Source organism: Petaurus breviceps, unplaced genomic scaffold, assembly GCF_028583685.1.
Source record: "Petaurus breviceps papuanus isolate PSGF00001 unplaced genomic scaffold, PetGlider_PUasm1.0 175, whole genome shotgun sequence".
Taxonomy (NCBI): domain Eukaryota; kingdom Metazoa; phylum Chordata; class Mammalia; order Diprotodontia; family Petauridae; genus Petaurus; species Petaurus breviceps.
Genome location: NW_027185764.1, coordinates 31,813,974 through 31,841,481, shown reverse-complemented (window position 1 = coordinate 31,841,481; position 27,508 = coordinate 31,813,974). Strand labels below are relative to the sequence as shown.

The window sequence follows — 27,508 nt, the reverse complement described above, 5'->3', positions numbered from 1 at the left end:
TACACATTTGCATCTTCACTTCTTTCATTATAGACCATTCAGCATGGGTATAGAAAAAGACTTGAGGTTAGGAAGACCAAGGTTCAGATTCTGCCTCTGACCCATATTAGGCATGGGTCTGTGGCAAATTGGGTCACTTCCCATTGCCCCAGGAATTTCTAAAGCCCTTCTCCATTACAAAATTTGCTGACATTAAGTGGAGTGTGTTTTTTTCCAAGGCTCAACTCACTGCCATCTCTTCTGTGAGATCTTCCTATAGTTTTTTATTCCCTAGTAAGCTACTAAAATAAAAAGTGTTTTCTGAGAATTATAAAAACTCATGATTGGAAAGGAACTCAGAGGAGGGGAACTGCCCAAACCTGAACCAGATTCCCATCTGTAATATCCTGACAAACAATAATCCAACAATTACTTTAAGACTTCTAGGGAAAGAGAATCTGTAACTTCCTTAAGGAAGCGCATTTTACTTTTAGATAGCTTTCATCATTAGGAAATTTTCCCTTGTGTACTTAAGAAATCAGTGGTATCATCAGTAGGAGTAGTGAAAAAGTAAACATATCAAAGGAGGCTTCAAGAGCTGTAGTTACAAATGGAAGTTGTCCTACAGAGTACCTCGGATAGCTGTTCTGGAGACCTCAACGTTAGAAGAGAATGCATTCAGGTATAATACGCAAGGAAAAATTTCCTAAAAGCTTTTAATGAAGTAGAATTGCAAGAAAATTCATAATAGGTCATTTCCCCCCAGAATCCACTATTCAATCTTCCATTAATATACGTAAAGAAAGAGGGGGGTCTTGGGAACATGCATAGTGATCTTGTAAAAGGGGCACCTCTTGGGAACACACATAGTTAAGAAGGCATATGTAGAGGTCCAATTCACACTTCTCATGCTATATGACCACCTGTGTCTTCTGGTGATGTAATCACATTGCTCTTATGGGCCTACTCCCTACTGGTCCTACTCATTCTACATCTCTTCTGCACACATTATTTTTCTGGGATTCACTGGTCTATACTGATTAGGTGTTTGGCAGTAGTGTACATATGCTCTACTGGTATCTGTTAGCCCCATGATGAAATTAGTGTACATAATGCACTGGCCTATTGCTTCCCTGAGTTTCTAAAGCTTTTCTTTAGTTCTTCTTTTATGCCAGAGACAGTATGGAATGGTTTATGGACAGCTGGCCTCAGAAGCATGCAAGAACAAGGTGTAAGTCCTGTCTCTGACCCTTATGGGCTCCGTGACCCTGAGCCAACTCTCTAAGGCTTAGTTGTAAAGAAATTGCTGACCTGCATTGGTGAAGGGAGTTTCCTCATCCAGAAGTTCTTAGAATATAAGTGAAACCACAGGTCATGCCCTGTCCCTACTATGTGTCAAGAACTCTGCTAAACACTGAGCATATAAATGCAAAAGTAAGACAGTCCCTATATGTTTAGGTGGGACCTTGTGGACAACAACACTGGTGATCAGTGGAGACAAAGAATTGATTAATATGCCCTTTATAATAGCTATATTACAGATAACTTTCTAATTTAATTTATTCCCAAGATCTTTTCTGGCTTAGCATAAAGATACAATTTTTAGAGGGAGAAGAAGATAAATTGAGGAGTCAAGGTCATGGTTTTCCACCCCATAGTCCACATTTCTGTCTTTGTTATGCAGATCTTTGAGGTACTAAGCCCCATTGTTTTGGTACCCAGAAAAACATCAGTCATCACCTTCCCCAAAGCCACTGCCATTCTCTTTCCATTCTCCATCCAGAGCCAGAAGTTCTACTATCTGGGCCCAAGTAGAATGAGGCCACTTTCTTTTTTCACATGCCAGAGCTTCAGATGCTGAGGATTCTAGTAGATGTGTGACTGGAAAGGACCTTGTAACTTATCTGGTCCAATGTGTCTAGGGTCTGAGGGCCCAGGTCCCAATCTTAAACTGAGCTGCTTACTAACTGTGTGACATTGAGCAAGATGTTTAACCTCTCTGTACCTTAGTTTTTGTTTCTGTAAAATGAGATGGTTGGACTTGTTTGACTTCTGAAGAATACTCTGTCAAAACCTATGATTCTGAGAGACGTACTCTCCTGTTGATGCTTTCTGGCCTATCAATCAATATACTTCCTAAACCATACCCAGACCTGACTACAGTACTTCAGATGGGGTCTGACCTGAGCAGAGAGTATACTTGGGCACCATTTTCTCTCTTTTAGTGTAGCCAAAGATTGCACTGGCTTTGTTGGTTCCCACATAATGCTCTTCATTCTTTCTAAGCTTGCCTACACCTGGGTCTTTTTGCAGAAGAGCTATTTGGCTGTACTTAGACTTGTAAAATTGATTTTTTTGAATTGGTATATAAGACTTTACATTTATCTAGTTAAAATTTCATCTAGGTAGAATTGGCCCAATCTTCTAACATATCAGGATCTCTAGCTTTGTGTCATTTTCAAACTGGGAAAGAAATCTCAACAATCTGTTTTCCCCAATGCGTTGATAATCCAAGGTTGGGAAGGTTGAGGGAAGAAAAGGAGGATAGTTAGGCAGGGACCATAAGGTGAGAAGAGTGTAAGCACCACACCTACTGAGTTTGTGCCCTTCTTGCATTTGCACATCTCGACATAGAGTTCTATTAATGCATATTGCAGTTCTTGGGGAAGAGGGGAAAGGGATGTGTTATGTGTTTTCTGGCTTTCCAGTTACTATAATTTCCTTACAGCCACAGGCCATATCTTCTGGATCATAAGTTCCTCCAGTATTCTGCACAAAAACATCATTAATAAATGTTGAATTGATTCACGGACAGGTTAGCAATATTCAAGATTAAAAAAAATAATTCTATATTTGGGTCTTCCCACAATATTCAATTTGGAGAATCACTTTTGCACATCATGCTGCTTTGATTATATATAATTACTTCACATTTCATTTCATTCTTGATACAGTATCTGTTTTATTATGTCATTAGATCAAATCTGTAGGACAATTCAATTTTAAATAAACATGGATATTTAGAAAAATGAACATGATTTTATATGTTCAACAACTTTTCTTGGTTTTTTTTAAAGGAACTTGGTCCTAATTAAGATTATAATAGAGACTGAAAAAGGCATCTATTTTAAAGTTAATAAATGGCTGAGTTTTTAAAAATGAGAGTTATATTGTGGTTTCAGAAAGCAATTTATATCAAGAGAAACAACTTTGTTTCTTTTTATGTTTGTCCACTTTTTTCCCCCAAAACAGTGGCTGACAAGGCTTATATATACATTTTTCTATAATACTGTATTTTGATCAGGGTACAATACCTTTGAAATATATAATTTGATTAAACAAACATCTGTTCATCACTTATCATTTACAAAGCATAATGTTGGGAATTGAGTCCTTGCCATTAAGAAATTTATATTCTTCTAAATTAGATGATATTTTATTATAAATTTTTTTGTTTAGTATGGCATATAATATAATTATATACATTTATATACAACATATAATTATATATTTGCTTATAATTATAAGCAAAATAATTATTTGGTAAACTTTTTTTGTCAGTTGACTTCTGTGCTGTGTCAATATTTTTTGTGGTAGGTTGGGAAGTGGGGGAATAAAAGGGGATTGGTGAAGGGATCTCCCAGTAAGGAAAAGTGCCTGCAACCATACAGATCTGTAGCTACCCTGAAACACAGTTTTTTTCTAACCTGAGATGGGCTCATTGTGTCTCATGGCAAAAATGAAAGTGAATTATTCTTTCTAATGAATCTGAATATTTATCTTATGCCATATGTTTTTTAATTCCCTATCACTTAATTGTTGATTAATTGTTAATCTTGATTGTTCCTTCCTTCCTTTTGTTTCTAACATGCACTTATTTTTTTCTTTTCTTTTCCCTGACTTGATTTTTCTTTATAACATCATACCTATTATACATTAATGGTTTGAATTACATTACCTAAATTAGGATATGTGTACCAGGGGAGTACCTATAACTTTGTATCTTCTTCAATGTTTGGTACACATTGTCACTGTTCTAGAGATGATGATAAAGGATAATTACTTTTATCCTTCAAAAAAACCCAATTTCGTGACATTTTTAGAACCCACTAAAAATGCAACAGCATTACTACTATTAGAGACAATTTTAGTATAAAGACATTTTAACCTTTTTCTATACCCAATTTTCTAATAAATAAGTTGTTATCTTTAGCGGGTTTTAGCAAATAATCATTGTTTGAATAACAGGTAGTGGTAATATACTGACAGAACCCTCTGTCATTAAAATTCATACAAAATCTGGCTTCCTCCTCCTACCTATGCAAACATATTTCCCACTTCTCCTTGACACAAACCCCATATCTAGCTAAGCCCATCTGGTTTCACATGAAAAAACAACATTAAAAAAATTAAGAATATAGTAGTTGGTGCTGATATTTAGTAAAATTTTAAAAATTAAAAAAATAATGATATTTTTTAGCAATGGACTTTGCTGTAACTTCCATTACCCTCCCTGGAGATCTTGGTTTCAGGCTCTCCTTTTCTCTTTTCTGAAATTTCCCTCTTGCTTTTGAACTAGTACTCTCTAGTCTGAACAGATTACCTGAAATACATTCGCTAACTGATTGTTAAAGATTCCTTAACCTTTAGTTATAGTATAGCTACATAGCTACATAGCTCCTGTTCTAAATTTGAATCTTCCCTGTTTCCTTTTCAAACTTTCATCAAGGATGCCCTCAGTCCATATGTAAATCATTCTCTTGAAACAAGATAATGTATATATTGAAGTAAATAAGTGAAATCACTACCATTTTGTTTTAGGAAATCAAATCTCATAGAAATGTATATTTATTACTCAATCAGGCATTTGCTAGATTGATCATTGACTCTCATGGATTCCCCTTCCCAGTTCGGAATCCTAGAACTTCTAGGAAGTCTAAGGGTCTATATACTTATCTGCAATATAACTACATATTTTGCTTTACAGCAGTAACTTAAGAACAGAGATTTTAACTGAAAAGGAAAAAAAGTTAAAATACACTTAAGACATGAAATAAATATCAATAACATACAGCCTTAGTGACTCTAGGATAAGATAAAGGTGTTGGAAATCACAGTACTATTAGTATCATTATTATTGTTATCTGTAATGGAATATTCTGTTTTGTTCTAGTTAATTGGAATGTAGACACTTAGTTTTGTGATTAACATGGGCTAATTGCTTAGGTTAGTGGCCTTGTTATCTCAGCTATAGTAAAATGAGGTGTTTAGACAATATGACTCCAAAGTTCCGTTTAGGTCTGTATCCAAGATCCTAGAATCCTATGTAGCAATTGAGGACTGTGATGTCAAGTTCAAATGTGATGAGGCTCTGAAGTTCATGGAGAAGAGAATTTATAGAAATCTTTTTGGACCTTATAATTTTCCATTCCTTTTTTTCCTTCCTTTTAGTTTAATCTTTAAATGCCCCCCAAAGATGATCTGGTTTAATTGATTGTCTCTCTAAGCCTTCTTTAGACTTTTTCTCCCTTTTTACTACTTTTCAGTCATATAAGGCAATACTTTTCTTCATTTTCTGTGATTTTCCTCTGTAAGATTTTATAGACAGGTTTATATTCTATATCAACTATGATGCCATAACTCTACTTAGCAAAGACAATTTTGCATGTGCTGGCCCAGATGGTCTCTGGGTCTTTTGTGTATCTTCATTATGGTATTTGATTTACATTCATGAAATTTCTTTGAGAAGTGATGTCTTAGTTTGTGTCAAAGGTCTGTTCTTTTATCTTCTTCTCTTTTTTCCCCTTAATTACATCTTTAAATAGATTAGAATTAGAATTGATTTGATTCCTTGACATATCTTATAATTTTATTCTCTTCTAATGTAGTATTGATGTCGATCTTTGATTTAATAAGTCAGTAGTCTAACTCTATCTACATAGACATTTGATTTAGAAATGACTTCCATATCAGTAATGTTATTTCTTATTTCTTAAAGTACAATATTTCATATTTTTGGTATTTACTATGTCTAGTACTTCCCACTTTCTTCTTGAAGAAACTGCTTATGATAGATAGGTGTTAATGAACAATATTAGCTAAACACTTTTGGTTTCTTTTGTAGGTTACTTCTGAACCTTGTTTTTAAAAAGATTTTGGGACACCTTTCTCTATGACCACATTTTCAGTGAAGTAACTGAGAATTAAAGTATACGGCAATTTCATTTGGAGGGTGTTCATGGTAATAGCTGACTTCATATAGCATTTTAAAGTTTGCACGGCACTTTACCAGCATTTTCTCATTCGAGTCTCATAACAGCACTGGTAGCTACTTCAGGCATTATTTTCCCCATATTGCAGATGTGGAAGCTGAGGCCCATAGACACATAGCTCCTCAGTATTGGTGGTAGGATTTGAACCTAGGTTTTCCCAATTCTAAGACAAGAATTTTATCTCCTATGCCAAGCTGCTTCCTTTTCGTCAAGTTTTTCTCATTTTCTGGAGTAAGAATTAGCACATAATAAATCTTTGGTTATCTGGTTTGGTATTCTTGCAGATGTTTACCATGAGCCCTGCAATACAATGCCTGATTGTAACATTAAATGATGTTTTTTGTTGGATGCATACAAAAACCACCCGCACTTTCCTTTATTTGCCTCTCCATGAAAAACTAGTGAGCCATCCATCTAATTAACTCCAATTTCCTTTTGTCTCTGGTTTCCTTTGTGGTAAGAATGTGACAATTTATGATTCAATTCCGTTGATAGTATATTTGCTCGTTGGACTCAAGACATGAGTCATATTGTGAGAACCTTCAGATAGGTTAACGTTTATAGATGTTCTTAAAACAGGGTGATTCTCAACATTCTCTACTCCCTTTTCCACCATTTCCACCAACACTGAAGGTGAGTCAGTGGGTCTTAAAGGACCGAATACCATTTTGTTATTTCCTTTGTTTTACAAGTTGCCATGATGGAAATTCATTCTCCCCCTCCCCACCCCCAAACAATCAATAATACTTCACCATGTTGGTAGAGAACTACATTCATAAATCACATGTTGAAAACAAAACAAGGAAAGAGCAAGTACACTTCTAGTCCCTCTTTTTTCAGGTCTTGTTGAGACAACAAACAGTATCAGCAGATCAACAGTAACTACTTGTTGAGTGTCTACCCTGATTTGTGATGTGCCTCTCTGCAGTAGTAATAGTGCTAGGAGTAGTTGTTATTGTCCTCATTGCCTTGCTGTCGATTGTGATCATAGGAGCAAATAGTGTATAGTGATTAAAGCTTAGAAAGTCCTCAATGTACGTTCTCTTATCTCAGTTGTAGAATTATTATATACTGTACTTAGTTAGAACAATCCTCAGAATTCAGATGGGATACAGTTAAAAGTTGAGTGATGTAAAGGTTCTAGGATTTCAAGAAATCAAATGAACAAAGTAGACTGGAGTCACTAGGGAAGAATTCATGGAAGAAATGGAGTATGAACTTTAAAAGATATATATGATCTATACCAGAAGGGAGGAAAGGACATTTCTGGTAGAACCGCAGCATTAATAAGGAAAAGGAGGCAGGATGAAGTAAGTAGGGCATAGGGAGAACAGTAATTGAGGATGATCATTACTGTTACATTTACTCAACATTACTTCACACAGTAATTTCTCTGTTACTCAGATTCTTATCTGATCTATACTCTGTCTTTGTGGGTTCTTAAACTACTCTTTCTAGCATGTAGTATTTTCTTTATTGAACATTCTTAAGACCACTCCTCATTCCAGTGAAATAATGTTACTCTGTGAAATGAATGAAATACCTCTTTTTATAAAATTTACAGTTTTTCAAATTTCATTTAGTATTCAATAGTATCCCATTCAGGTAGGCTATAGTATTTGCTTGTTATGCCAGTTTTATTATTGAAGTATGGAATTTCTGTATATAGGGATGCTGTACCACCACTCTCTGGCACCATTTCCCCCATTATTTTTTGTATCTCCTTATAGAGATTGTAGTCAGATATTGCCTTATATTAATAATTTTTTATTAAAAACAATAAATCTATTTAGCAAAAGAATTTTGTGCCAACAAGGGATAAAAGTTGTTTTATGGAATAAAAATTAATCTTTAAAAAACTTATCTAAAAGTGAGTCACCCAAGGTTATATGGGTGCTAAAATATCTGAACAAGTGTTTGTAGTCAGGTAGTTTGACTACTGCCCTTTCCATTCTATCATGGGATGTGGGTATTGTAGTGCAAATCCCAGTTTATTCTATCGTCTCAACTCCAATAATGATCCAATCAATTCTTGGTTTACTTTTTATATGAAAAACCAATCATCTAATTAATATAAACTATTAAATCAAAATTATGGGAAATTAAAAAAAAACTTATCTAAAGAAGCCTAAAATATACTACATAAATTATTAGAAATTTAGCAAAAGAAAGTTTGCCAGATGAGAACATATTTGGCTAACTTAGAAGTTGAGACTTTGAAAACTTCAGTAAAATATCCAGATAAATAGGAATATCAATATAACTAATTTTTCCCTGTCTTATATGACAGTATGGTGGTATTTAGAAATAGATTTCAAAATGACAAATTTTGAATATGTAATGTTTATGCTTCAAATTGGCATGAGAAAGAGAATATATGAGAATATTATTTGATCATAGTCATATGAGAATGTATGGCGCTAGGATAGTAGTTACTGTATGAAAAGAAATGATAGTTTTCAATTCAGGATCAATCAACATGCTTAACAGCAAGGATACATCAGGGAAAGGTATCCATTGAAAGTATATTTGTAACATCAGTGCCTGGCAAATGATGACCGTGTGTTGATTCATTTTCTGGAATGAAATAGGGATTGAGTAGTTTTGCTTCAACAAAAATAATGCTATATGATCTTAAAAAGCTAAGAAGATGATTATCAGGGAAAGTTCCTGTTAGGTATTGTAGATTAATCATATATCCAGTTGTATAGGAATTGAGAATTTCATTTCCTGCATGGGATATAAATGTTAAAATTGTCATTTTTTAATATGACAATAAGTACCTAATGTTGTGTTAGCCCTTCATTAATGCTCACACAGCTACTTAATAGAATAGGCACTAGAAGTTTTGCATCCTGACTCCTAGGCCACAGTTCTTTCTATTGTATTAAGCCTGACTCCCTTATTTTATGGGGGAAAAGTTTGTCAAATGTGCCCCTGCCACTCCTGTTTACAATGCTTTCCCATCCTCCTTAGATACTTGTAGCCTACTAAGTGCTGCATCAAACATACTCTCACCAGAGAATGAGGGTATAGTGCCTTAGACCTGAATTATTCCTATTTTTCCAACCCATAAAAAATTGTCTTCCATTTTATGCCTTAGGACCTTTGTTCTAATAGGTGACATGGATTGGTGAAGGATTTTAATCAGATGAACTAATCTAGCAGTTTGACTCCTATTTACTTTTCACACAGTTTTGTCTATTAGAGTTGTAAATAGTAGAAAATGGAGTTTTATGTCAATGAAAATAGCTTTTTATTTTTCTTAGAGAATTTCAGATGTCCTAAATCTTACCCTAGACTTCTTGATAACTTTTAGTTTACTGCCATGGAGAAATACATATTAGAAAAAAGATATTGTAAAATAGAATTCTAGGACATGTTTTCTGAATGCTTAAGAGTTAAACTCAAGGTGAAATCATCTCAAAGAAATACATGCTTCTGTGAGTTTATAAATTAGTGGATCAGGTGATGCTAGTTTTATCTTGTTTGACTTCAAGATGGCAAATTTGCCTATCAGATCCCTAACATGACCCTTATTTCGATGTGTTATTTCACCTTTTTTATTTTAGAGGGAATGCTTTTCTGTTCTTTTTTTATTATTATCTATAAAATGTTATTTCTGTTATTTATTAAAGGGGAAAATAATAGACAGTCAGCAGTCCCCAGACACAGACAAATAAGACTGCTTTTCTCCTACTAAGGTGACCTTTCTCAGACAAAATAACCAGAGGGTTTATACCAAACTCAACTTGAGGGACCCAGGGAACAGCTGTTTACTCTGGGACTCATCTGTTAAGAAGCTGCTGGGGAAAAAAATGGACTACAACCACTACACTTGACCCCAAGATATAACCCTTCTTGGCACTAAGGTGGTTTACGGTCTTTATGCTTTGAGTCTGGGACATTTTTTAATTTAAGTGTTTAAATTAAATAAATTTTAGAGAGTTGTCTTTATTTGATTAAGTGCAAATTTACTTAAATGAGGCATACTTTTTAAAAAGCAGTTATTATATAGTTTTTTCCCAGATTGCATTATGCCATTTTTGGCATTCATTCTCCTTGCTCACCTGGAGTCCATCAAATAGGAGCTGTTAAAAAAAAATCAAGGCACAGTAGTTCATTTATTGGAATAAAACTATCCTTATCTATTTACACAAAAAGAAAAAAATAATAGTCTTTTAAGATCACATATACTTTTTTTTTTAAAAAGCACTTAGCAAAGGTTCTATTGCTATTTGTGATGTCTTCCTATCCTCTTTAGATAATTGTAGCCTTTTAAGTGCTTCTCTTTACCTGTTCTCACCCAGAGACTTGGAAATAGTGACTTAGGACTGAATTGTATCCTACTTTCCTACCTCATGAAAAACTGTCCTCCATTTTATTGCTTTAGGACCTTTGTCTGATAAGTGGCCTGGAGTGGTGAAGAATTTTAATCAGATTAATTAATCTAGCTGATCTACACCCTCTAATTCATAAATTTTCAAAGGCATTTAAAGATAGATGGTAAGGGTGAAGAGAGGTATGGTGGTGATTTTAGATACTGCAGCAGTTTGAAGTAAAGTCTGGTAAGGGAGTACAAATTTCTGCTTACAGGATTTAAGGTGCTCAAAAAACTTAGTTGAAAGCATTTCTTTGGGTTAATCAAGAAACACAGAGATAGAAGGGATGCCAGGAAGTAATAAGTCCATCCTATCCAAACCTGAATAAAAACCCTTTTTACAGTGCAGTGTACAGGGGCGGCTAGGTGGCGCAGTGAACAGAGTACCGGCCCTGAAATCAGGAGGACCTGAGTTCAAATTCGGCCTCAGACACATAACACTTACTAACCGTGTGACCTTGGGCAAGTCATTTGACCCCAACTGCCCTTCAAGAAGGAAAAAAAATACTATGCAGTATACAAGTATGAAGACCTTCAGTGAGAAAGAACCTATTACCCCCCAAATCATCCCATTCTGTTTATAAGATAGCTCCACTTCTAAGGAAACTTCCTTACATCGAGGCTAAAGTGTTCTTCCTTTATATTCTCTCCTTCCTTCTGCAGTTGATCCTAGGAAAAGAGAGAGGGAAAAAGCAAAATGAAATGGAGCAGCCATTCAAGTTACTGAAGCTAGTTTTCATATCCCTCACATATTATCTTCTTCAGCCTAAACATCCCTGTTTTTTCGACCCTTGCAAGGCAACCAACTCTTCACTGTATTGTTCACTCTCCTCTGAAGTCTCCATCTTATCTCAAAGTGCTTTCTAACATGTAGCTCCCAGAACTAAACACGATATTCAATATGCAGTGGACAGTGGGATTATCACCTCCCTCTTCCTAGATCCTGTGTCTGTCTTAATGGAGCTCAGGATCTTCTTGGGTTTTTTTTTTTTACTGCCATGTAGTACTATTGAGTCATTCAGCTTGCAGTCCACTAAAATCCCCAGATATCCCCCCCCCCCCCTGGCAGAGGAACTACTGTCTAGCTACATCTCCCCCATCTTGGAATTGTAATTTTGATTTTTTTCTTAAAACTCCCCATCTAAGACTTTTATCCTTGTTAAGTTTCTTCATCTTGGAGTGAGAGATTCAATCAAGTAAAAACATTCCAAGTACACTTAAGGATGAAATTGGAAGGCAAACAGCCGATAGACCAAAAATGAAAAAGTTCACGAAGATTTTTAAAACAAACTCTTCATAAGCGACAGTAGCAGTCAGTACTTTTAGACCAGAACATCAGTGTATTGGATGAGCTGCATATGGAAGTAGAAATGTCATAGAAGACAACAAGGTGAGTAGAATAGTCAAGGCTAAGTAAACCTAGAGGAGATATCCATGCTGCAGACAGTGCTGTTGTGGGGGTATTGAGAAGATGAGGATTGGTTTTCTTTAAAAGAAGGGAAAATGCCAAAGACTTGGAAAAATCCTCAGACCTCATTTTTTTTTTAAAGCAATCGGGATTAAGTAACTTGCTCAAGGTTACACAGCCAGTTATTATTTCTGGGTGTGGTGCTGAGTGTCTGAGCCCGGATTTGAGCCAGGTCATCCCGACACTGGAGCCGGTGCTCTTACTCGCTGTGCTACCTGGCCGCCCCAGACCTCATTATTTTTTAAAGGAAATTGAAATAATATCAATAACCACCAGCTCATGTATCTATCAACCAAGGATAAAGTGCTGATCTGAAGTTGGGAAGATCTAAATTCAAATGTGGCCAAAGACAATTATCTGTGAGATTCCAGGCAAGTAACTTTAAATCTCTCTGCTTCCATTTCCTGATCTGTAAAAAGGGAATGATAATCATACCTACCTCCTACAATTGCTGTAAGGATCAAATGAGATAATATTTGTAATGTACGTGGCAAACCTGAAAGCACTTTATGAATGCTAGTCTTTGTTATTATCGTATCTACTTTCCCATATTGGCATAGTTTTTGTTTTCGTTATTTTCTTTTGAGACTGGGTCTCCCTGTCCCTCCTAAACTGGAAGTGTAGCACCACTCATGGGCCCAAATTCACTGTTGATTGACTCAGCAACTTTGACCTGCTCTTTTTCCAGTGTGGGTGAGTTTTCCCTTGCTTAGGCAGCCTGGTAGTTCTCTGTTCTCAGTGTCATACTATATTGGTGTCAGACTTGGTGTGGACACCTGATCAATTTTTACTCCCTCTACCATCTAGAACTCTGCAGTTTAAATAGTCCACCAACTTCAGTCTCCATAGTATCAGAGATTATAGTTATGTAGTTCTGAAGATAATTAATACACACAACAAGGACATCTGTGATTAATTTTAGAAAAAGAAACATGTAGATCAGAAATTCTCAAACTTTCAATTTTTAGGATCCCTTTACAATCTTAAAAATTGAGAACCCCAAATTTTCTTCATGGCAATTCTATCAGTCAGTACATACCAAATTAAAAATTAAAACGGAAATGTAAAACATTTATTAATTCATTTAAAATATCATCAACAAATCCATTACATGTTAATGAAATATAGTTTTATGAAAATTACTGTATTTTCCAAAACAAAAAAAATTAGTGAGAAGAGTGACATTTTTTATATATTTTTGTAAATCTCTTTAATGTCTGGCCTAGTGGAGATAACTGCTTCTTTTATCTGCTTCTGCTTTCAGTCTCTTGTGATATTTTTTGTTGTGTTTATTAAAATATATGAAGAAAATCTTACCTCACACAGGTATATACCTGTTGGAGAAGGGAGAAGTATTTTAATAGAGAATTAATACTTTAGTATTCTTAGAAAAATAGTTTTGACCTTGAGGACCCTCTGAAAGGGAACCCTCAGTGGTCTGTGGACCACATTTTGAAAACTGCTGATGTAGAAATTTATAACAAAATTCTATAACAGATTTCATCTTTGCAGTCCCATGACACCTCTCATGTTTGACATGATCTTTAAAAGGTCACTGATAGTGCCTCAGTGATTACATTTGCCAGTTTCATTTGGTGTCCTGGGGTATGGTCTTTTCGGCCTCTTACTTGAATTCATCAGAGCACTGAAGTGTTGTATCTTAATTTGAATAAATAAGTTAATGAAAAATTATTAAGTGCTGGATATGTGCCAGGTAATGTGCTAAGTGCTATGGGTACAAATACAAAATAGAGACCGGGAAACTTACATTCTATTTGGGGAGAAAACACATAAGGGGGAATGGTGGCAGGGGATAGTGTTTTGTTCTGAGATGTCACAGGGATGTCGAATGGAGACTTTGAGCATTCAATTGATACACTCTTTCCAGAAGCAAGGAATCATAATGTTAATTTGATTATCATTCCCAGTGCCAAAGGTAGGAAGAGTTTAGAGGAAAGTATCAACACTGTACAACAAGTAGTATTCATGAGGTCTTAGTGAGAAGATAACTGGCATGAAGCATGCTTAGGGGTCTCGGACTATCTCAGAAGTCAAGAAAAACACAGTCCCAAGGTAAAATTGTTAAGGCTCAATGCCATAAGTCCCTTAGGACTTAAACTTGTATTTCAACTCCATATTAATTATTTTTATTTTGTTATTTTCCAAATAAAATCTTTCTCATTGGCTGAGAAAATAGGAAAATAATTAGATTTTAGCAGTTCTACCTTCTCTCCATTGTCCACGATAACAAACCAATAGGTCATATAATTTAATTTAATATTTCTCTTTTTTCTTATACATATATAATATGGTAACTTTCTATGCCAATGAAATCACAGGTTTGTACCAAAAAAATTTTTATAGGTGTTGTTTCTCCATGGTATAATATAAATTCCTAAATACCAAGAACTGTTTTAGTTCTATGTTTCTATTCCTGTTGTTATTTAATAGTGTTTAGTAATTACTTGTTGAATTGATTTTAATTGGATCTAGTCTAGATGCCAGGGGCATGGTAGGAACTAAAAGATACTTATTTACCCAACCCAAATGTTGGGCTGGACTGAGGGAGGTGATGCTTGATAGAAGCAGAATTAGTTCACAGGACAAGTTTGAGGTACTCTTTATGTGCTGGCTGGTAGATTATGGTCTTGCTTCACAAATGAGCTGAAATAGTCCTGAGGCTGTTGAGTTTCTCTAGAAAGAACTGTTACCATTCTAGTGAAAGAAACTTTAAAGCAATTGGTATTCATTTGAGAACCAGTAGACAGATAGTTGTAGCAGTTCAGTAGAACAACCTTAGAAGGCAGTGATGTGGAAAAAGCAGAGTAGCAGATGACAGTGGTGGCTATGTAAGAAAACAGCAGGTGGTAGCTGTAGAGGCAGAGAAGTAAACCAGCTAGGACACAATCCTAAACATACATGTGGTCTGGTCTGTTCATGTTTCCTCTCCTACCAGTCATAGTGGATGGGCAGGAGCGTGGTTATTTTTAGCTGGTTTTATTTAGTTTGGTAAAAAAAATATCAGATAGCATCTCAGAAGCTGACCCAGATCATTGTCTCAAATCTGATTCTCCTTCTCAGGACCCATGTCTCAGGAAGCCCAAGATACATGAATGGTAAAATTTTATCTTTTCTTGTCTTATGTCTCCCTTTCAGTATGGTAAGGATAATGAGAATTAACTAGGAACACGTTAGAATCAAAGAATATCAGGTGGGAGGAGGTTATGCTGATATAGAAATTGCATCATTTGTATATGAAAAAAAAATCCAGAATTGGCAAAACTAAGGAGGGGTTGTTACTATTGTTTCTTTTTCTGTATAGCCTTGGGTAAGTCATTTAACCTCTCCAGGCCTCAGCTTCCTCAACTCTAAAATAAAGGCATTGGGCTAGATGACCTCTGTTGTCCCATATTTAGTTCTATAATTTTATGATCATATGCCTGAAATTTAGAGTTGTATGGCTTTACAGATTACATGTCTAATAAAGTATTTGATAACTACACTACTGAATAAAAATATAAAATAATTTTTTGGAATAAAAATATAAACTGTCCTGTAAAAATAGTATCCCTCCTCTGCCCGCCCCCCCAAATGTAAAGTGGAAGACAGATTTTCAGCAAAGAACTAAACTTCTATAAGGACTTGGATGTGGGGTTTTGGGGGAAGGAATAGGAGATGACCACAAGTGGAGTTAAACAGTTCATTTATGTTAGCCAAGCTCTTGATCAAGACACATAGTGGAAGTAGAAGAAGTAAGAGCAATGGTAGATATAGCAATTAAAGGTCCCCAAATACTAGGAAAGGCTCACACCCCATACTTAGGCTTATTATGCCCGACACATTAGAGTTTCCTTCTTGCTCCCAAAAGAATGTGGGCACAAGGGAATCAGATTTTGTCTCCCTGTGGCCCTAGGTGCTTCCTAAGCTGCCTCCAGAGCTCAGGCAAAGTGAAAAGGTGATGAGAAGCCAGAACTTCTGAATTTTGATATTTTGCAATTAATGAATCAAAAAATGAATTGGATCTATATTGCCGAAGACCCTAATGGAAACCTCAAAATTCCCTACCTCTTTCTTCTAGCACAAGCGCTACCTTTTTTAAAGGATCTTCTCATTTCCTCAGGTTTTCTCCCTGCCCCCACCCCCTGATTAATTTGACTTGATTTCTTATATTTTTTGTTTTTACACATTTGTGTACTTGTTTTTTTTTTCTGTCTAATAGAGGGTAAATTCCCTGAGGGCAAGTCCTGGTTTTTTTTTTGTCTTTGTATCCATAGACCCTAGTACAGTACCTAGCATATAGTAAGTGCTTAATAGATGCTGTTAAATTATTTGATTTAGGCAACTTATACCTTGATTTCTTAAGTTTGTAAAGTTAAAATTTCAGATGTCAAAAGATATACTTGAATTTTAATAATAACCCCCTTTTCTTTACAGTTCCCTGCAAATCATTGATGTATAGTAGACAAAACATGCATATTCTTTATGTGAATTAGTGCTGTTCTTATGCTTTCCCCCTAAATTGTCTTAATTCCTGACATGATAAACCTTAACTTGCATTTAGATTCATATTTGCAGAACTGGAATCAGTATATTATTGCATACACATTTGATTCAGCTTTCAATTTCCAGTTACTTGATTTTTAAATGTACTCCTTTGGGACTGAAATTCTGTTGTCAATATTCTTTGTTCTAGTTGCTTAGTAGTTTGTAGTCAAGTATTGTCAAGGGAATTTTCTATAACAGCAGCTGCTTTTGTTAAACCTTTGTGAAGGAATGGAATAAATTTAGTAATGTATTTCATGCTGAGAACCAAAAAGTGAAAAATCTTTGTCTCTATGCAGAAATATTTTTGGATTTGACCTTAAGGTTTAATAAAATGAATTTGTCTGTTCTATAATAATTCTTTTAGTTCAATTAAATAACACCATTCAAAACAATACTATGACATTTTGAAAAGCATTGGTATAACTTCAACATTTCAATTAAGAGATTTTTAAATTCTAGTTTTCAGCTCATTTAAAGAATTTCCCATCATTTAATAAATTCATGGAATGAATTAAATGATTTCTTTTTATTAAAATGTAAGCTTTTCCATGTGAAATGATCAAGTAATATAATATATGGAATAGGTTTTGCAGACCTCAAATTGTTATATAAATGGAACTTATGATAGTGGAGATGTCATTCAACATGTGTTAAGCTTTTACCATGTGCATGGTTGTGTGATATATTGGAAAAGTTGCTAGAGTTGGTGTCAGAAGTCTGAGGGCTTTTAGTATTGACTCTTCCAGTTAGCTGATTGTGGGATCTTAGGTCACTTTAGCATCTTTGACCTAATTTTTTATGTGTATAGAATTGGTAATATTTGTCCTACCTACAACATGGAGAAGGTTAAAGAATCAAATGAGGTGCTATGAAAGTGCTTTGGAAAATTAAATGGATTAAGCAAATGTGAAATCTTGGTATAGTTGGTGAGTATGTATAATACAAATGTATGTATGTATTGTGAACATATACATAAATGTAATTTTGACCTGTGACTTCAAAAGCTTCCTTAACTAGAATCCCTAGGGATGAGCAGTCTGATGTGGCAGATGCACAGCTGGTCTCATAGGCTAGAAGAGCTGAGTTTACATTCTGCCTCCAACACCTACTGGCTTTAGGACAGTGGGCAAAGCGCTTAAGTTTTGCAGTCCTCTCGGGAAGTCTTGAAGACCAGAAGTTGCTGAGAAACTGCCAGCCTGCATTGAAATGAAGGATTTTCCTCATCCCAGAGTTTCCTGTACTAATGAAATCACACATCTAGTCCTTATTCCTATCTAGAATCCAACATTCAGAAAGTTCAAATAAGGATATGTGTATATGTGTGTTTTATGTTTTATTTTGTTTTACCATTCATGTACATATTTATTAAGTATCATGCTTTGGATTTCAGAAAGTGAAATATAAACATACAAATGAATGTTTAAAGAAAACACAGGTCAAGTAAATGAGTTAGTATTGGGATTTTGGTGTTTTTTAAAGACAACCTCCTGTCATGATGGAAATTCTGAGAGACAAAGTTCTAAGCATGATCCATTTATTAATGCTAGCAGTTACCAATAAATGGTATCAATGGCCTCTCTCAATGATCAAAGACTCCAGTTAGGTCTTAAAAATAGAATTAGAATCAATTTTCAATCTCACATTCCCAAATATTCAGTAAAGATCCAGCAAAATCTTCATTTTGTACAACCACCATAGGCAATGGTATCTGTGTCACTTTAAAACCTCAAAATACCTTCTGAATCATCAAAGATTTATCTAAACATTTATATGTTTGTTTATTTATTTATTGGGGGGAGGAAGATAGGGCAGTTGGTGTTAAGTGACTTGCCCAAGGTCACATGACTAGTTTTGTGTTAAGTGTCTGAGGCCAGATTTGAATGCAGGTCCTCCTGACTCCAGGGCTGGTGCTCTATTCACTGTGCAACCTAGGCTCCCCTATACGCTTATTTAAACTTTGTATCACCATATACTTAACTAAAAACATTTGAGGTAGTTTTACAATTTTGAGATTTGTGTTTTGAGTGAAACCTGTGATTTCAATGATTGTCATAGGTGCAACCAGTGAGAAAACCTCTTCTTCTAATGCACTTGGACATTTGCTCTACAATTTATAGTCTTAGAAAGTGCTGCTGAGTGATTTACCTAGGTTCTGGAAGGTTGTGTGTCAGATCAGAAGTTTGTCCCTAGGTCTCCTTGATTTTGAGGTTGGCCATCTGTCTAGTATTTCAAATTGCCTCTTTGATTTGTCTTTTAGTCTCCCTAAAGCCTACCCTAGTGCTGGTCTTGGTAACTACGTAAAGTTCATGTATTAACTTATTTCACAGGTCTATTTATATAGGAAAATTCGATCCGATATACTACCAAGTTTCATTGAAAAATGTGTTTCATGAGCTACATGAATTAATAAAAGGTGAATACAAACTGATGCCATACTCTGTCTCACTTATCTGTCTCACTTCCCAAGTGTGATAACGTACATGAAAATAGTTGGCAAAAGAATTAAGTTAGTTATGGAAAACGAGGCCCTGGTGAAGGCTGAGCCAAGATCCAGTTCCAAAATTAATAAAATAAACAAGGACTTAGTACATTCTACGTTTGCTGAAGACTAGAATTTAGTTAGGGGTCTGGAAGTCAGAAAGTGAGGTTGGTAAGCTGGAGAGGCTGTGGTACTGATTGTCAGGAGTTAACCCAAGTCTAGGACCCTTGATGGTACAGTTTGAGATGGGAAAGGTAATGAGGTCAGGTAAGCAAGGAGGTTTACATAAGGTGAAGTAAGACACCTATTCTAGTAACTGGGATGAAAATTCATCTTCCTTCTCTAATTTTCCAAACTGTCTGGATTTTCCCTTTGTTCTCACCATGTTCTTTCTTATAACATATTATTCCATGTAAACATTGAATCCACCAATATAATGTAAGCTCCTTTAGGACCAAATATCTTATTTTTTTCATCATTCTATCCTCAACACCTAGTACATACAGTGCCTTTAACTTATTAGCTATTGTACAAATAGACTTGAATTGAATATAGTGACCTGGATGTTCATTATTAGGTTATTTCACTCAAATATAATACAGCTTTAGCAAACCTTTGGCAAGAACTGTATCACATCCAGTTTGGGGCTGAATTCTTAGAGAGGTGCCTAAAGTGACAGGGATTTAATCTCTGTTGATTAAAGCAGGATATGTGTATTTTAGATACCAAATATGCAGGAGGTAAAGTTGACATTCTGTTGTGAAAGTTTAGTAGATTCTTACTCAGATGGAATGTTAGCACACGAAGGTGAGCCATGTGACTGAGTATGAATAGAGCCAGTATTTTTTCCCCCAAAATGGTGTTAGAACCTGGTCAAACACATTGACAGGTATCATATGAGGATTTCATTGGATGATGAGACCATATAAAGAGGAAGACACATTTTGAGCTGAAAAATCAAGACACAGGTCAACTGTCTAACATAAAAATATATCAATGCTGACTTTATGCATGACTGAACTCTGAACAGAATTGTATCCTAGTGGATTCTCAGAATATTAGCTGTAACAGACTTTTAAGATTTTAAGAAGTTGAATAAATTGACTTGAATGATTATGTTTAGTAAACAAAAGCTCATTAAACTCCTACTATGTGAAGAGTGCTCACTGTGCTGGCTTCAGTTCATCCCTTAGTGGAGCTTATCTCTAATGTAAGAGTGTCTGACAAATACAATGATCATGATTTCTAATATAATTAATGATAAGCTACTCCTTTGGAAAGTGGTCAGCAATTTAGCTTTTCTTATATCTGTTCCTAATCCAGGAAAATAGATACATGCCCCTGGCATAATAGAAGATGCTTTTCTTCCTTTGTGTTATAGTTGGAGGACATGTATAGAATTAATTTGATAGCTGCACCAAATTATTTAGATATGTTGGGAATAAAAGGATTTTAGCATATAGTAAAGGGTCCTTTTCAGCTTTAGGTGATTGATAATATATTTTCATATAGATGGATTTATTAAATCCAAGCTAGGGAGGACAATATAGAATCTATAAAATATGGACAGATTGCTATAAGATCGTCACAGTGAAATGACTTAGTATTTGTATCTTTTCTGATGACACTAAGCCATTTTTATTTTTGTGACATCTCTCGAAGAAACCATATTATAGGTAACATTCCTAAATTCTATATTCATTATTGTTCCTAATTTCTGAATTTAAGGTCTCCCATTGGGATCTACTAAAAAACATTAAGAGGATAAGTTGTTTGAAAACATTTTGAGTTAATGAGCTTTTGGGTGACTTCAGATGAATTCCATTTGAAGTATCATTTTTCTAACTTTGTCTGGATTTTTGGTCTTCTTTGACTTCCTGATAACATTGATGAAATATGAAGTAGTATGTTCTCTCTTGTGATTACTCAGTCTTACTGGGTCATAGACCATTTCAGAGAGTCCACAATGGCTTTGTCCTGACACTTTTCTGAGTACCTGATACAGGCTGATTATGTGGATTGCAGACCCTGGTTTTTAGCCATGGGCTTACTTCTCTAGAGATTGTATTGTCTTGAACATAGGAAAACAATATTCTTCTATTAATGGTGCTGAAGCTACCTCTGGGAAGCAAGGCAGAGTAAAATGAATCCTAGTGTAAGAGTCAGATGATCTGGGTTCCAGTCTCATTTATTCTAAATGTAAAACCACTTAACTTTTTTTTAGCCTTATTTGTCTCATCCATAATGTCAAAGTATTGAACCTAGTAATTGAACCTATTATCTCTTCTAGGTCCAACATTCTGTGATTCTAAGACTTTAGTCTTTTCCTCTACTAATGTCACTTCTGGTTTGCACCTCTGCTAACTTTCCAGGAGCCATGATTTTAGGTGCGAGTATATGAATCTTTTCCTGAAGATTGTCTTTTTAAGTTCAGGTGGAAATTTTATTGTAGCAGCAAGCACTCTAGCATACCGAGGGTGGCTGCCAACACAGGTTCTTAGGTCTGCTTCTCTAAAGGAAAGCAACTCAAAATGGGTTAGCAATCTTACTTTAATCAAACACATATCATTTACCTAGTTCAGGGGAAAAAATCATCACCATGAATTTCAGAGAATACAAACAGAAGTTACAAGCAGACAGAGAAACATATCAGCAGACAGGGCTTCCCACTGTCTGACCATTACATCCATACCTAGTCAGTTACCAGAGAGGGAAGCACCAACGTCTGGGTTTTCAAAGCTGGGGGGCTCAAGGGCTGCCCAGAGTCTCATCTGGCGACATCACACAGCTCTTCCCAAAGTGAGCCCCACAGCAAAACCTCACATCAGAGTATATATAGCCTTCTCCTGGGTCAGAGACCATTACAACCCTCATGACCCACTGCCCAATCACAAAGTAACAAGTTGTGGGTGTTCCTGAAGAACAAGCCTCCCACCACAGGCTCCATGTAACCACATTCAGCCCATTAGGGAGCAGAGTATATTATCAAATCAGGGAAGGTTCTCAGAGTCACCTAAGCCTATCAAAGGGCCTAGGGGCAGGGAAGATCTTCAGATTCTCATTCCCATAACACTTATGTAAAATGGAGCAAAAGTGTATGTCAGTGTGCTAAGAGGCCCTCTGCTGAGGAAAAGACAGGTAAAAGATACAGAGATTTATCAGCACTTTCCAGTTTCCTGTTACATAGAATGTCTCTCATTAAATACCAGTAGAAGTATCATGAGAGGCAATATGGCACAGTGGATATGAGACTGACTTTGGAGTTAGAACACAGTGGAGAACAGAGGAGGTGCTGATCTGTGTTAGGTAAGATGTTTCAGCAACAAAGTTTCCCCGTACTGATGAAATCAAAAGATCAGGATAAAAAAAATGCATGCTGGGTTTGGCTTAGAGTATACCCCTTGGAATGCTGATCCTTTCCCCTGCCACTCTCCACTTCAAATCAGAGCAGTTACAGAGCTATTATACCCTCTATGGGAGAAGGGTACCAACTACCACCCACAATACTCATCTAATGGAAAGCGAGAAGAAAAGATTGATGAATGACTTACTTTTAAAGATACACTGAGTCAGTGGCCCTTGTGCTTAGATGGTAAGGAGATTGTTCATCATTCAAAAGTACCCAAGTCTTTCAGTGCTCTATTCCTTCATTGGACTGTTTCCATGGAGGTGTCCAGGGCCCAGGCTCAGGACTGCAACCGTGAAGCAGCCATGTTACACAGGTGTCCCAAAGGGAATGGAGAAGGTTCCTAGTGATTGTGAGTAGGCTATGGTACATAATCAGTGTTGACGTGTACAAGAAGTGACATAAAAGATACCATCCTGGAAATGTATGATCTAAGATAGAGGTGAACTGATGGTGATTTTTTTTCACTGGGTGGCAACATATGAAGAGTTCAAGTGCTATACTCTTGTGACTGTGGTTTGTTTTTTTTTAAATAGAGCAAAATTTTCGAAGCTACTGAGTATGTCCCAGGGGTTAGGTCCGATATGTGGGGGATATGCAAAATGCATCTTGGGAAAGTGTGAGTCAGTGGCCAAAAGTATTAGCTACTTTCAAATGTAACTCCCATATAAATATGTTCGCTTTTCTTTCATTGAACATAAAGTTCAAATCAAAGTCAGCAAAAGCAACGTTTACCATTGCACATTAACATGCCATGTGCAGCAAGATCATATATGAGTTGTCACTAAATTTTACCATTTGTGCTATCTGCCAGCATCACTGTTATTGTTTAACCACATTTAAATAGGAAGTGTGCAAACTTGAAATTAAATAATTTTTATTTACAAGTTTAAAGTACCACAATATTTATTTTATTTTTCAACATCATCTAGTTTGGTACCCAGCTAACTTCTGAAAGAACAATAACAATAAAAAAAATCTATTAGATAACTTAAATGGTTATAGATAATGGAAATATATAACAAAAATTAAATTTAAATTTAATTGTCTAATTTTTTTGTTGTCTTTCATTTTTTAAAAAGTGAAATAATGTATCTTCAGGATGGACAAATACATGTCTATTTTTAAATAGTACTTTGTCTTTTTCAAATATACAAGTTAAAGCAAAATTTCACGTTAATTTTTAAAAATTTTGGAGTTCCAAATTTCTTCTTCCCTTCCTCTTTTCTTCCCTCCCTAAGACAGTAAGCAATTTGATACAGGTTATATATGTGTAGTCATGTAAAACATATTTCCATATTAGTCAGGTTATAAAAGAAGAAACAGACCGAAAGGGAAAAAAAAACATAAAAAAGTGAAAATTTTATGCTTCGATCTGCATCAGTTCTTTGTCTGGATGTGTATAGCAATTTTCATCATGAGTCCTTTGGAGAACTGCCTTGGATAATTGTATTACTGAGAATAGGTAACTAATTCACAGTTCTTCATCATACAGTGTTGCCATTACTATGTACAATGTTCTGGTTCTGCTCACTTCACTTTGCATCAGTTCATGTAAGTCTTTTCAGGTTTTTCCAAAATCAGCTTGCTCATCATTTTTTATAGCACTATAGTATTCCATTACAACCATATACTGCATCTTGTTCAGCCATTCCTCAGTTGATGGGCATCCCCTCAATTTCCAAGCTTTTTTACCATAAAAAAGCAGCTATAAATATTTTTGTACAGATAGTACCTTTTCCCTTTTTTAGATCTCTTTGGGATACAGACATAGTAGTGGTATTGCTGGATCAAAGGGTATGTTTGATTGCTCTTTGAGCATATTTCCAAATTGCTATCCAGAATGGTTGGATCAATTAACAACTCTACCAACAGTGTATTAGTGTCCCAGTTTTCCCATAGCCCAATCAACACTTATCATTTTCCTTTCATGTCATATTAGTCAATCTGATAAACATGGGTGGTACCTAAGAGTTGTTTTTTCCCCAGTTTTTTTTAACATTTTTATTTAAAGTGTTGAGTTCCAAATTCTAACCCTCCCTCCCTTCCCCCTTCCCTGAGATGGTAAACAATCAGATATAGATTATACATATGCAATTATGTAAGCTTTTCCATATTAGTCATTTTGTGCAAGATGACCCAAAAGAAAAATAAATGAAAGGAAGTGAAAAATAGCATGCTTTATCCTGTATTCAAACAATATCAGTTCTTTCTCTGGAGATGGATAGTTTGCTTCATTAATCCTTTGAAATTGTCTTGGATCATTGTATTGCTGAGAATAGCTAAGTCATTTACAATTCTTCATTGAACAATGTTGCTGTTACTGTGTACAGTGTTCTCCTGGTTCTCTTCACTTCAATATGCATCAGTTCATGTAACTCTTTCCAGGTTTTTCTGAAATCATCCTGCTTGTCATTTCTTATTGCAGAGTAAATTTCATTATAATCATATACCACAGCTTGTTCAGCCATCCCCCAATTGATGGGCATCACTTTCATTTCCAATTCTTAGCCACGACAAAAAGAGCTGCTAAAAATATTTTTGTACAAATAGGTCCTTTTCCCCTTTGGATGTCTTTGTGATATAGATCTAGCAGTGGTATGACTGGATCGGAGTGTAGTTGCAAATTGCTTTCCAGAATAGTTGTATCATTTTACAACTCTATCAGCAGTACATCAATATCTCAGTTTTCCCACGTCCTCTCCAACATTTAATATTTTCCTTTATTGTCATATTAGCTACTCTTTTAGGTAGTCCCTGCTGATGTGGCACCTCATAGTTGTTTTAATTTACATGTCTCTGATCAATAGTTATTTAGAGGCTTTTTCATATGACAATAGATAGCTTTGAATTCTTTGTCAGAAAGCTGCCTATTCATATCCTTTCACTATTTATTAGTTGGGGGAATGAATTGTATTTTTATAAATTTGACTCAGTTCTCTCTATATTTGAGAAATGAAACCTTTATTAGAGATGCTTGCTTCAAAAATTATTTCCTAGCTTTGTTTTCCTTCTAATTTTGGTTGCATTGGTTTTGTTTGTGCAAAAGCTTTTTAATGTAATATAATAAAATGTTCTATTTTATGTTTTGTAATGTTCTTTATCTCATATGGTCATGAATTCTTACCCTCCCCATAGGTCTAACAGGTAGACTATTCCTTGCTCTTTTAATTTGCTTATGGTATCATCCTTTATGTCTAAATCATATACTCATTTTGGCCTTATCTTGGTATATATGATGTAAGATATTGGTCTGTGCCTAGTTTCTGCCATACTATTTCCCAGCTTTCCCATCCGATTTGTCAAATAGTGAGTTCCTGTCTCTGAAGCTGGGGTCTTTGTTTTTATCAAATACTAGATTACTATGGTCATTTACTACTATTTCCATATTAGTCATTTTGTGCAAATGACGCAAAAGAAAAATAAATGAAAGAAAGTAAAAAATAGCTTAACTTGTATTCAAACAATATCAGTTCTTTCTCTGGAGGTGGATAGTATGCTTCACCATTAGTCCTTTGGGATTGTCTTGGATCATTGTATTGCTAAGAATAGCTAATTCATTTACAATTCTTCATTAAACAATATTGCTGTTACTGTAAAATATTCTGTTCCATTGATCCACCTTTATTTCTTTGCCAGTACCAGATAGTTTTGATGATTAACACTTTATAATATAATTTGAGATCTGGTACCCCTATGCCACTTTCCTTTGCATTTTTTCATTACTTCCCCTGTTATTCTTGGCCCTGTTTTTTTTTTTTAGTTGAATTTTTTATTATTTCTTTTAGCTCTGTAAAATAAGTTTTGGTATTTTGATTGGTGTGGCACTGAATAAGTAGATTAATTTAGGTAGAATTCTCACTTTTATTATATTGGCTTGGCCTACCTATAAGCAATAGATATTTTAAAAATTGCTTAGATATGATTTTATTTGTGTGAAAAGTGTTTTGTAATTGTATTCGTGTAGTTCGTGAGTTCATCTTGGCAGGTAGACTCCCAAGTGTTTTATATTGTCTACAGTTATTTTAAATGGAAATTCTTTTTCTATGTCTTACTACTGGACTTTGTTGGTGATATGTAGGAATGCCGATGATTTAATTACATGTATGTTTTGAAGAGAAAATAAAACAGAATAGCTAAAACTAATATAAGGAAAAATAATATAGAGATCATAGAAAAAATATAGAAATCCAGATCCAAAGAAAATGTAGTCTACTTATTATTGGGATTAACAGTTACCATTATTGATGGAGAAGGAAATGTCTCTGTTTGCTTCATAAAAATGCTTCATCTATAGACAGTATGAAACCTAATAAATTGAAATGGTATAATGATGTTGTGCATTCAGAATATATCGGCAAAAAAGGAAAAATTCAGCAAAAATTGGATGCTTTAAAAGCATAATCAGAAATTATATGGGACATCAGAAAAACATGATTGTATCTTATAATGTTGCCCACAGAACTACCAAACTGTCAAAAGCCTCATTTGATAGGAGACATGTTGGTACTATCTTCAGCTATTGATGCAATTGAAGTGATGTCACATCCAAATCATATGCAAAGCAAATCCAAATGGTTCCACTCAAAGATAATACAGTGAGAAGAACTGCCCATATATGTCTAAAGACATTTTCTATTAACTAAAAAATGAAAATGTTACTCTTCCATTTTGCAAGTTGACAAATTAACAGATGTTGTCAAAGATATCCATTTAATTGCATATGTAAGAGAGGTTGTTGAAATTGTTGTTAGGGAAAATATGTTGATTTGCAAACCTATTTATGGCAATATTCCATCAAGATAAATTTTCAATGTAATTACTAGTTTTTAAAATGAAAATGATAGAATGTAGGAATTATATTGGACTTTGAACTAAAAGAATTTATTCCATAGAATGTGAGGATGAAATAAAGTTTACAATTTGTACTTAAGGTAGAAAAAGAATTACATATGACAATATCAGTGGACCCATGTCT

The 27,508-nt window shown here is 35.1% G+C and overlaps 1 protein-coding gene across 3 annotated transcripts in view; it reads left to right on the top strand.

Moving 5' to 3' along the window:
• The window catches only part of SSBP2 (single stranded DNA binding protein 2), a 423,889-nt gene that overhangs the window by 174,833 nt on the left and 221,548 nt on the right, over nt 1-27,508 (top strand). Inside the window, exon 1 of one of the 3 annotated variants that reach the window (XM_069085039.1) lies at nt 15,199-15,216. The exons of the other annotated variants lie outside the window; for them this stretch is intronic. Coding sequence (XP_068941140.1) covers nt 15,214-15,216 — 3 coding nt within the window. The 5' untranslated portion in view covers nt 15,199-15,213. Of the gene's footprint in view, nt 1-15,198; nt 15,217-27,508 lie in introns of those variants that run through there. 3 annotated transcript variants of the gene reach the window in all.